General features: G+C 38.4%; 1 protein-coding gene across 2 annotated transcripts in view; it reads left to right on the top strand.

The window, feature by feature from the left end:
- The window catches only part of Polk (DNA polymerase kappa), a 65148-nt gene that overhangs the window by 14666 nt on the left and 37995 nt on the right, over positions 1–12487 (top strand). For both annotated transcript variants that reach the window (XM_060385599.1, XM_060385600.1), the window contains exons 2-3: positions 6075–6240; positions 8292–8411. In XM_060385599.1, coding sequence (XP_060241582.1) covers positions 6106–6240; positions 8292–8411 — 255 coding nt within the window. In that variant the 5' untranslated portion in view covers positions 6075–6105. The remainder of the gene's footprint in view (positions 1–6074; positions 6241–8291; positions 8412–12487) is intronic.

The raw sequence follows: 12487 nt of genomic DNA, 5'->3' as shown, positions 1-12487 counted from the left end.
CTTCACTGGAGCTGGCTAAATGTATAGCTAAAGACAGAACATATGTGAATTAGATATGGGCTTGCACATTTGTAATGTGTTAAGAGAATCACAAATAAAGGGCTGTCTAGGCTTCATAGCAGGACCTTGTCCCTAAATCAACAAATAAATAGTATATTAACAATTATGGTCCTGAGTGTGGTGAGACACCATGACCAAGGCAGCCTAGAAAAGAAAGCATTTAGTGGGGAGCTTGCTTGCAGCTTCAGAGGCCAGTTATCGTTATGGTGAGAAGGATGGTGGCAGACAGGCAGGCATGGGCTGGAGCAGTAGCTGAGGATTCACATCTGATCTGCAAGCTGCAGGCAGAGAAGGGGCCCAGAGAGAAAGACTGACTGGGCCTGGCATGAGCTTTTGAAACCTCAAAACCCACCCTGCAGTGACACTTCTCTTCCAACAAGGCTATCTAACCTAACCCTTCCTAAACCGTCCATCACCGAGAGAACCTGACATTCAAACATATGAGCTATGGGGGCATTCTCATTCAAACCACCATAGTTCCCAAAAAGCAGTTCTGTTTCTGATAAAAATGCGAGTTTTATTTTGTGTACATGCTCTTAGTTTAGATACTACAGGGCTTTGTGTCATATCTCTATGATACATATAAATGAAAAAAATTCATTCTAAAATATTTTGATCCCATTCCCCTTTCAGGGCCTCAAGTTTATTTTATTTATTTTTGTTGTTTCGAGACAGGATTTCTCTGTTTAGCCTTGGCTGTCCTGGACTCACTTTGTAAACCAGGCTGGCCTCGAACTCACAGAGATCTGCCTGCCTCTGCCTCCTGAGTGCTGGGATTACAGGTATGCGCCACAATGCCTACCTAGGACCTCGAGTTTATTAAACAAGTCTTTATGCTACTGCAATACTTCGTTGGCTTGCTCTTTCCTTCTTTCTTGCAGCTTATTTTACGAAGATTTTAAAAATGAATTCAAAATGCCAAGTGTTTTGCATTTTGAAAACACAATTTTGCATCTGTGTTTTCATCCCCATTATGTAAAACTTGTGGACATATGGTTGCATTTATGAGTATGTAAAATAGTTTGAGGGAAACATGGAAAAATAATCTGTTAATGTCTTGAGGTTGTGACTTATCTTTAAAGCTTAAAATATGTATAATAAGTAAAAATGAAAAAGAGAACTTATGATTATTAAAAATTGCTGGATGTGGTGGTGCACACCTGTAATCCCAGCACTCAGGGAGGCAGAGACAGGCAGATTGTTGTGAGTTTGAGGCCAGCCTGGTCTACAATGTGAGTCCAGGACAGCCAAGGCTGTACAGAGAAATCCTGTCTCAAAAAGCCAAAAAAAAAGATTTATTTGATTATTAATTAGAAAATTTAAATTTAGAATAGTCGTAATTCATTGTGTTTTAAATTAGATTGTAAAAGAATAACTACAGTCTATAATATTATACTAGGTATTTAATCTGTTGAATGAAAACATGAAATATTTGAACATTTGGGAGTTGTAAAAATAATAGTCTAATATAGGTTGAGGTTTTCTCCGTATGGGGTTTGATTCCTCACAGTGTATTGGAGATGAAAACAAGCTCCAGCCAGGAGCCTCTTCTAGCCCCGTTCGCCCTTCAGAGCTGGTTCCCTCCGTCCCTCCCTGCGGCCTGCAGCTGTACGGTGCCAGCACTACTCCCGTTTACTTTTAAATCCGTCAGAGTACTGGGGTCAACATTCCAGGTGCTCACAGGATTATGTGCATGTTCTAGTGTACCTTGTAGAAGAAGTCCCGACCCTAAAACCTCTTCCTTAGGATTCCTGTTGAAAGTTTCAAGTTTCCATCCTTATTGCATGAAAACACAGGCTTTGCTTTGTGTTTTTAAGTGGTAATGTGTATAATGGGCGATAGAATCAGCCTGGGAAGAATTTGGAGATTTTTCAGAGAAAATGTGTTGTTTAACTACTGTACCAAACCACAAGAACCAAGAATTCTTTCCTTTGAGTTGTGTGTTTCTTTTTCATTTTCTTTTACAGAAGCAGGTTGTCCTTTAATCAACATGCTGAGAACTGTGCATTTCTTATTTGCTTCTTAGTGAACCAGTCTGTATTCTATAATTTTAGGCTATAAAAAGGTTGAGTTTCTCTTTTTTTTTTTTCCCAAAATTGCAGTTATATCCATTCATCTCATTTATTCTACTTGTGATGGTACTTAGGAATTATAATACAAATACTAATTTGACTATAACCCAAATCCATGTGTGTTAACTGTGAGCTTTTGGTTTTCCTTGGGCACACTTACCTGGAGTAAACTTCACAGCTCTGGCTTAGCATCCATGACTGTAGTAAGAGTAAGTGTTGACTGAGAGCTTCTCACATGTCAGGCATCACGTTGAGCACTCGACCTATCTGCCCACCTAACACAGCCATTAGAAATAAGATTCACTTCTTTTAAAAACAGGAAGTTATTATACTTGTGATGTTATATGAACATCTTCACCAGAGATTTCCAAATATGCTCACTGAAGAAGTAATGAAAAGGGGATAGTCAGAACTATTAGATTTTTTTTACTTGAAAAAAAAATAGATACTCATAAAATGCAAAGCAGAGTCATTCAGTAATGTAGATAATGTAAAAAAAAATTCATGGTGATTCAAATACACTAAAACTTAGTGTGTTTTACTTACTGGTCATTTTAGTCTTACCCTAACAAACATTGGAGGTGGGCACCTCATAGGGAGAAAAGGTTTATTTCAGCTCACAGTTCTAGAGATTCAAATCCATGACTGGTGCTTTGTAACTGTGGTAAGGAGCTGGTGGAGGAATCATGACTAAAAGACTAAAAGAAAGCAAGGACCACTATCTTCTTGTAGGGTTCACCCCCAAGGACCCCTATTAGACTACTTTGAGATTTCATCTTACACCTGTCAGAATGGCTAAGATCAATAAAACAAATGGCAGCTCATGCTGGTGAAGATGTGGAGAAAGGAGAACCCTTATTCATTGCTGGTGGGAGTGCAAACATGTACAGCCATTATAGAAATCAGTGTGGTGGTTCCTCCTGAAGCTAGAAAATAATTCTACTTTAAGATCCAGTTATACCAGTCTTGGGCATATAAACAAAGGACCTCTCCTTCCTACCACAGAGATATTTGTTCATTGCTGCTCTATTCATAAGAGCTAGAAATTTACAACAGCCTAGCTGTCCATCAACTGGTAAATGGATAGTGAAATGTGGTACATTTACAGGATGTGATATTTTTCAGCTGTTTTTAAAAGTTATTATATTTGCAGATACATGGATGAAGCTAGAAACCCAGATCCAAAGAGACAATTATTGTATATTTTTTCTTATATGTGGATGTTATCTTTTAAGCTTTCAATATGTGTTTTATAGTTTGTATAATCACAGACGTTAGGTGCCAAGTAAGGGACTAGGGGGAAAGAGAGGATCTCCCAAGGAAGGGGATTTAGGATATATTGTTATGAAGAGGCGGTGATGAGACTAGAGTGGAAGAACTAAATGGAGAGAGGAAAGGAGAAGTGAGGGAATGTGGGAGGAAAAGCCAACACTAAAAGCCATTAGAGGAGCCATATGGAAACCAACTACTAAGGGAAACTGAATACTATTGTTCTTCTAAAGCAGTGCTTCTCAATCTTTCTAATGCTGCAACCCTTTAATACAGTTCCTCATGCTGTAGTGACCACAACCATAAAATTATTTTGTTGCTGCTTCATAACTGTAATTTTGCTACTGTTATGAATTGTAATGTAAATATCTGTTTTCTAATAGTCTTAGGTGACCCCCGTGAAAGGATCATTCTGCTGTCAAAGGAGCTGAGAACCACTGTTCTAAAAGAACCATAGCAATATAATACTGCCTATAACATTCAGCCATCATCAGAGGAACAACTTTTTGCATCAGGCAAGAACGGAGAACCATAACTAGAGAATGTGTAGTGAGGGAGACATTTTGGATTCCTTAGTCTTAATGGATGTTTTCATCAGACTGTCTCCTCAGGGCTCAGGGAGCTATCGGGAAGAAGAAGCAGAAAGAGCGTAAAAGCCAGAGGGAATGGAGGACTCCAAGAAACAGTGTCCTCCAAACAGGACAGATTCACACATGATTTCAGAGAGACCGCGGCAGCATCCACAGTGCCTGTGCAGTACAAGCTACTATTGAGAGGGGACTAGGACACAAGCTCCCAACTCTAAACAAGCTATCTGGGCTTGATACCTGCTTGCACCTGCAAATTAATTTCATCCAGTGTATTTTTCACTGGGTGTATTAACCATCCTTCAGGGCAGGGCCCACACCCAGCAGTATGCATCTAAAACAAAGTGAACTCAGCACTACTTTTGTAGGCTTTCTATCTCAGATTTCTTTTGTTAGGTAGTTTGTTGTTGTTGTTTTATATTTTATATTATATATGTATAATATATACTTATAATATATATATATAAATTACATGATTTCCATTTTTGTCTCTGTCTGAGTTTGAGTGTGTGTTTCCTAGTTTTTTGTTTGGGTGGATTTTTGGGTTTTTTTTGTTGTTGTTGTTTTTTGCTTGCTTGCTTGTTTTTTTTAACAAGAGGATTAAAGGATTTGGCTGGGTGAGGAGGATATTTAAAAAAAACTTTTCGATAGAAGAAAACTGAGGTTTGGACTTGGATATGTTTTTAACAATGTGTAGCTATTTTTCAGCAAATTTATGTTAGCAGGCATGTTCTGAGACCAGGCTTCTCTTTATGTATTAGGAGTAGTAACATCTGTCTTTTAGAGATATTTAGCATGTATATGTAGGACAGCAAACACAGTTGCTGGCAAGAAACATGCTGAAACTGTTCATTCCTTTCTTATCACCAGAAAGATAGTAAGCAAAATTTTGAGTAATCTTTTTTGTTTGTTTGGTTGGTTGGTTTTTCTTTTCTTTTCTTTTTTTTTTTTTTTTTTTTTTTTTCAATGCAGTTTATTCAGGAACCTTGAACAATCATCTGACCCTGGGGAAAGCCAGCCCACAGCTTAAATAGTCTCTGGGTAGCCAACCCCAGCGTGCCACGTGGGCAATGCAGATAGGTCCACATACATGGTAGCAAGCCAGATCCTCAGCCTTAGCCAAATGTGGAATTGTTCGTGACAGAGAGCACTCACCATCGGGAAGGTGGAAGGCGGAAACCAGCTCCATCTTTAAGGCACAGCATTCCGCAGCTCTCTACAGTTCCCCCTTTTTGTTTTAGACGCATCAGGCAAGAGTAGAGGTTTGAATCAGGCAAGAGTAGAGGTTTGATCTCTGATATTAGAAATAAATTGGGACTTTGTACTGATGTTCATTTAGGTGTCATCCACCCTAAGAGCATCAGACCCGTTCGATACCTTTTTCTCAGAGGCGGGACCTGGGGCATCAACCCGCATGCAATCAGACTTGCTCTTCTCTTCTCTGGGTTGAAAGCGGCTGACCCTGAGTGCAGTGCTTAGCCTCGCATCCTGAGCGTAACATTTTAGCTTTTTATGGTAGCCAACCATGCTTGGGGAGACTGTCCTGTTTCAATGGCTGTAAAGGCCTGAATGATCATGGCTGCATTACGCTGTTGTGAGACTCTTATCTTGCATATACACCACAGGCAAACCAAGGAGGCCAGTTGGTTAGTTTTTCATGACAGCGTTTCTCTGTATAGTCCTGGCTTTCCCGAAACTCACTCTGTACACTAGGCAAGCCTCAAACTCACAGAGGCCCACCTGCTTCTGCTTCCCAAGTGCTGGGATTAAAGGCATGCGCCACCACCAGCTCAGTAGTAATATTTCAAAAGCTAAGAAATGTTTTTGTTTTTTTCAGGGTTACATGTAGCTCAAAGCAGTCGTGAATTTCTTACATAGCTGACTGAGGACAACCTGGGGCTTCTGACCCTTCTGCCTCCCCAGTGCTGAGATTACAGGGGTGGGCCACCTCTCTCAGTTTCACGCTGTGCTGGGGACTGAACCTAGAGCCTCTTGCATGCCATGCAAGCACTCCACTGAAAGTTTTTATCTCCACTCCTTCTGTGGACATTTTTTAAAGAAGTGCTTATTTTGTATGCCTTTGCAGATAATAAAGAAGAAATTACTTTGTTTACATCATGGATAACACAACGAAAAAGAATAACAATTACAAAGATGGCCTTCTGCTTAGGATGGGACTAAATGATAATAAAGCAGGAATGGAAGGATTGGATAAAGAGAAAATTAACAAAATTATAATGGAAGCCACAAAGGTATGTTCTTGCTTTTTTTAATATCTATGATTTGGTTAGTATTAAAACAATTAAGTTGGGGCTGGAGAGATGGCTCAGTGGTTAAGAGCACTGTCTGCTCTTCCAATGGTCATGAGTTCAATTCCCAGCAACCACATGGTGGCTCACAACCATCTATAATGTGAACTGATTCCTTCTTCTGGCAGATGTAAATGCAGATAGAACACTCATATACATAAAAAAATAAATAAATCTTTAAAAAAAAATAAATAAAACAATTAAGTTTTGGTTTACTACCCTTTTTATTAAAAATATATCAATGTATCATTAAACTATGAAATGTATGAATGCCTTTCAAATCTGTTGTTCTTGCTACAAGCTTTCTACTTTGAATTTATATAATATTATCATATAAAAGCAAAGAATGCACTTTTTTTCTTTATACCCCTTCTAAAAGAATATAATTGGATGGGAGTTTTAAGCTTAAGTATGTGGATATAGTTTATTGATCTAATCAGAATCATTATTTATTCGCACATAAGTCATTCCTAATCTTTTATTCATATAAACAGTACTGCAGTGAATTTACTTTTTTTTTCCCAGCAAAGTTTTGCTGTATGGCCCTGGCTGTCCTAGTACTAATTATGTAAATCAGGCTGGCCTTGAACTCACAGAGATCTGCCTGCCTTTGCTGGGATTAAAGGCATGTGCCACTATGCCCAGCTTACATTAACTAATCTTTTATGTGTATAAGTGCGACTGTAGAAGATATTTGCAGAAATGGAATTGCTCTACAAAAACAGATAACATGTATGCAATTTTTATGAGTTGCTAAATTACTCCCATTGCAACTTTGTTTATTTATATCTCTCCCTCTATTATATGAATTTATATAGCACCATATCAAAACTGCACCAAAACACTGTTTCTGAATGTTTGGATTTGCCAAGTTGAGGTAACTGTGAAGCTCTAACAACTAAGTTAAAAAAAATAGCCAAAGGTGGAGTTGGATAGATGGCTCAGTGGTTAAAAGCACTGTCTGTTCTTCTGGAGGTCCTGAGTTCAATTCCCAGCAACTACATGGTGGCTCCCAGCCATATGTAATAGGATCTGATGCTTTCTCCTAATTTTCAGATGTACATAAAGACAGAGCATTCATATAAATAAATAAATCTTTTAAAAAATTGTCAAAGGATATGAATAGGCATTTAAGTGAAGAAGACCTGTATGTGTCTCAAACATGAAAAGATACTCAGCAACACTAGTCACTAAGAAAATGCAACTTTTAAAACCCCAGGGAGATGTCACTCACTCTATTATGAGCCAGAATAGCTATAATATAATATAATAGCTATAATGTATAGCAGGGATATGGGAAAGTTGGAACTGTTGTATACAGTAACAGAGTAATGATTCAGTCACAGAGATCAGTTTGACAGTTAAACAAAAGGTTAAAATGCATTTCCTTAGACACAGAAATGCCCTCTTAAATGCATATTAAGAGGAATGACAATGTGTGCCCTCGCAAACCTGGTTATAAATCTCTACAGACAGCCAAGTATAAAAATAACTCAGTGCCTGCAACCTGATAAATTGATGGCCACTGTGTTCAGTGGTGAAACAATTGAGAATTGATTCCATGGCTTGTATGTCTTCTTTAATGATTTACTACTGAATCTGAATGGAGACAAACAAAGGAGATAACTGATGAACGGGGTGGCGAGGCTTGAATATGCCATGTGGGCCCTGTCACAGATGACGGTTTCTTTGATGTTGTCTTGTTTTTTAATACCAATATTAACTCATATTGCTTTTATGTAGTATTGCCTCACAAGAATTACATGATGTAGGCAAGTGTGTGTGGGGAGGGGTGCTGAATTTATGGCCTCATACATGCTAGGGAAGCATTCTTTACAGATAAGGAAGCTGACACAGAAAGGTGAAATAATTTTCAGATTGCCCAACTCACTTTTGAATTCAGTCTGACTCTAGTTACACTGTTATCTACTAAGTTACAGACTACGAGGATCCTTTCCTTCTGATACTTCTCTTATGTGCTGTTTTCTCTGTAGGGGTCCAAATTTTATGGAAATGAGCTCAAGAAGGAAAAGCAAGTCAATCAACGGATTGAAAATATGATGCAACAGAAAGCTCAAATTACCAGCCAGCAACTAAGGAAAGCACAGTTACAGGTATATGCTCAGTTGCTAGGGTGAAACTGGTTGAATAGGAATTAACAACAAATGTGCTTCATCACGTTGTAATGGCAAACAAGGTAAGATGGAAGTATTGGTTACATTGCTAGGCACACATATTCAGCAGGCACTCAAACTCTGCTAAGCATCGCTCTGTGCTTTTCCCTGTGTAGAAGACTGAGTGGAACCTTAACTAACTTTCCTGGCCTCAAAGGATGGAGAGCTGGCATAATTAGGATTTGACCCCTAGCCTATGTTATTTTATTATATGTGTGCTTTGCAGCTAGACAAAGCTATAAAACAAAATATGGCTAATTTGGGGCAGTGGACCTGGGTTGGGCACACTAACTCTTTAAATTAGAATAGCCATGTTTTAGTAAAATAAAAAGTTTTACTACAAGTTAAATACCAAATGTGCATAAATTTTTGAATGAAACAATTTCTAAAAAGCTAGAGGTTTTTGTGTTTTCCAGAAATTGTGGGGAATAAATAATTCAAAGTTCTCTCAGCTACTAAAAGTTATTTCAATAGAAAGTGTGGAAGAAACCAGGGTTCAGGGCACCTGTAGGAAACTGTCAGCTCAAGGAAGCCATGCTTCTGATGATCAGACTAAAGGCATAAACAGATGAGTTCATTTTCTATTAAAATCCAACTCATTGTGAACAAAGCACCAATCATAGGAAAGCACTCTTTACAGATAAGGAAACTGACACAGAAAGGCAAAGTAATTTTCAGATTACCCAGAACTGAGCACACTAACAAAATTGTAATATAACTCTAACAGTGTACAAAATCTTTTTCTTACAATGGAGTTCAGAGATCATGAATTATCTTTACTGAACTATATCATTTTTTTAATAAACACTTTTCCAGAATATCATTTTAATTTGTTTTTTGGTGGCAGTGGTAGTGTGTAGGTGGGTGGGTAGGTAGGTGGGTGGGCAGGTGGGCAGGTGGGCAGGTGGGTAGGTATTTTGGTTTGGTTTTCTTGCATGTGACAGAATCTCACACACCAGCCCAGGCTGGCCTCAGACTCATGGTGATCCTCTTGGTTTAGCTTGCAGGGTGCTATTCTTCTGTCTTTGCAGTCTGGTATAGTTATTTTCATCAAAAAATATATTAATTTACATTTTCAATATGTACATGTTGCTTTCTTCAAATGCTTGTTTAAAACTAGATTTCATCCATTTTGTTACTCTTTCCAGTTTCACTGTATGTATAATCTCACCAACAGATTTCATGATTGTTTTAATTGACTTTTATTGTATCTTAGGAGAAAGTCCTCACATGGTACTTACCCTCTCAGTACGAGATGTGTTCTTTTATTGTTTGTTGTGAGGCAGGTTAAGTAGGTGGCATAAGAAAACCAAACCAACAGTTTCTTCTTATATAATAAATCATCACTTGTTATATTACTTTTCTGTGCAGAGAGTAACAAACATACATTCACTCAAGATAGGCACTGATGCTGGACTGAAGAAACAATCCCATAAAGGTCTGGGTTGGTGAGCCAGTGAGGTTGTTGGCTTACAGGAGAGTGTGTGAGGTGGCCTACGGGAAGAGGAATGACTCATTGACAGCTGCATCGCTAAGCATCACAGTTCAGCATGGGGGATGACCTCTTATGCGAAGATGGCCTCCTTCAGCTAACCCTCTATGTAGTGTGTCACCTCCCATAACCATATGTAGCTGGGCAGAAGTGTGTACAGGTGAAGAATGGGGTGCGTGGGATGGAGTGAGTGAGTATAGTCTCAGGTGAGGTCCAGTTACCTTCCCCCGCTCTTTGTGGAAAAGAAGGTCAAGAGGCTGGATCTTGCACGGGTCTCTTCCCTGTAGTCATAGTTCTGGTTTCAGATAATATTGGTCGTGCCTAGAGTTGCATAATATCCCTGGCTCTAACTACCCCAGTAATTTCAGACACAAAGTTTTCTTAAATCACACTATTCCATCATCTCCCGGTGTTATAATTATTGGCCTGACAAAAATAATCCACATTCCATTTCCTGGCGAGGAAGATATAGTGTTGGGGAGGGGGTGGATTAAAAGCAAATAATCTGATGTTAAGTGAGAAAGAAGTTGTAAACAATATTTAAACTTACATTCTTTTGGCAGCAACTGGAGTTATAGGGCCACACATAACTGCAAGAGAAGTTGTATGATAAGCTCTCTAGCTGGGTGGCCCTCTGCCCAGCTCTCTGTTTAATGGAAAAAAGAAAAGACATATTTGGAGGTTCAACTAGAGGTTAATGCTGTCTCCTTCCATGTTTCTAGAGATTATATCTATTTCTCTTTACTCATGAGATTTTATGTATTAAGGACTTTTTTCTCACCATGTTCTTAATGTGTTTCCAATACAGCTTTTAATTTTGATCACATATTTTTGAAGCTTATGTAGTCAAACCCAATGTTTTTTTAAGACTTATTTTTTAAGAGCTGTTTTAGGTTCACAGAAAAACTAAGCAGAAAGGAAAGATTTCCCTGTCCTCACACAGGCTAAGCTCAAGCCAAGCGTTATCTCCTGTAAGTGTACTGCTGTAATGAGAAGTTTGGTTTCTTTAAAAACCCAGTTTTGTTATGTGAATATGTTTTTGTTTTAATCCCAGGTGTGGGATATGGGGCTGCTTCAGATTGTCCATAACCATTAACTATGATTGTCTTGTGCTCTAGGAGAGGTGTGATTTTTGCCAGCTGCAGATAGTTTAATTCTGGGGACTCTGGAGAAGGTATAAATGGGAGAGCACTGAGAGGGTCTGGGGCAGCTGCTGCTGGTCCCTGCTGCTGCATTTGTTATTGCTGGATTGCTAGTTTTCTGGATTGCTGGGTATTCTGACAAGAAGATTGGACTTGCCTTCTAGGGCCCTCTATGCCCCTATAAGCAGGAAGTAGTCTAAAGAGGTCTATGCCCCCTTTCCCTCTAACCTTCCTTCTTTCTCTCTTACCATGTGTTGAGGAGCCAGTGTTGGAAGGGATTAGGGTGGAATAAGGTTGAATAGGGTGGTAGATATAAGAACCCAATAAAGTACAATTACAGGCTACATTTGTTACAATTAATGCACCTACCATAACATATCTTTATCATGCAAAATCAATAATTAGTAATATTTTGTTCTTTATAGGTATAGGCAAGTTTATGGTATATATTTACCATTACAGTATCAATAACTCCTATTACAATGAGTTATTTCCCTATTTATTCATCCTTCCCTCTACTATTTCCTGGTAAGCACTGATCTTTTCACTCTGTCCAGAGGCAATGAAATTGAAATCATACAGTATGTAGCTTTTCCAAACTGGCTTCTTTCACTTAATAATATACATTTTGATTACTTTATAGCTGGTTTTAGCTTGATAGCTCGCTGTATTTATGTGCTGAATGTTATTCTTTATCCAGATGTATAACAATTTACCTATTTACCTACTGGAGACATCGTGCTTGCTTCCTAGTTCTGGCAATTACAAATAAGCTGCTTATAGATATCCGTGCTCCTATTTATGTGTGAGAACAAGTTTTCAACTCCAGTTAGTAAATGCACACAAATATAATTTGGTGGTTCATGTGGTTAAAAAAAAAAAAAAGTTCACTTTTTATGAGAAACTGCTAAACTGTCTTCCAAGATGGCCATTTGGCATTTGGAATTCTCACCCTAAAGGTTGAGGGCCTCTGTTGCTAGTGGTTCTAACCAGTCTTTGTAGTTGTCAGTGTTCTCAGTTTGGGCCATCCTGAGATGTGCAGGATAATGGCATCACATCCTTTTACTCTGTATTTCCTCATTGGCATAGAGTCAGGAACCACACTTTTATGTTTATTCGTCATGTATAAATCTTTGTTGAGGTTCTGTTAAGGCCTTATGCTTGGTTTTAAATCAGACTGGGTTTTTTGTTTCATTTTGTTTTATTTAACTTGAATTCTTTGTATATCTTGGGTATCAGTCACATACTGGCTCTGATTTTGAAAACATTTTATTCTAGTTTAACTTATCCTTTGACTCCTTTGATAGTATCCTTCACTGAGCAGACAGGCATACAAAGTATGTTTCAGTTAAAGTGTGAAGGATTTTTTTTTTCCAAGTTAA

Source organism: Meriones unguiculatus, chromosome 6, assembly GCF_030254825.1.
Source record: "Meriones unguiculatus strain TT.TT164.6M chromosome 6, Bangor_MerUng_6.1, whole genome shotgun sequence".
Classification (NCBI taxonomy): domain Eukaryota; kingdom Metazoa; phylum Chordata; class Mammalia; order Rodentia; family Muridae; genus Meriones; species Meriones unguiculatus.
This window is presented reverse-complemented; position numbering and strand designations above follow the sequence as displayed.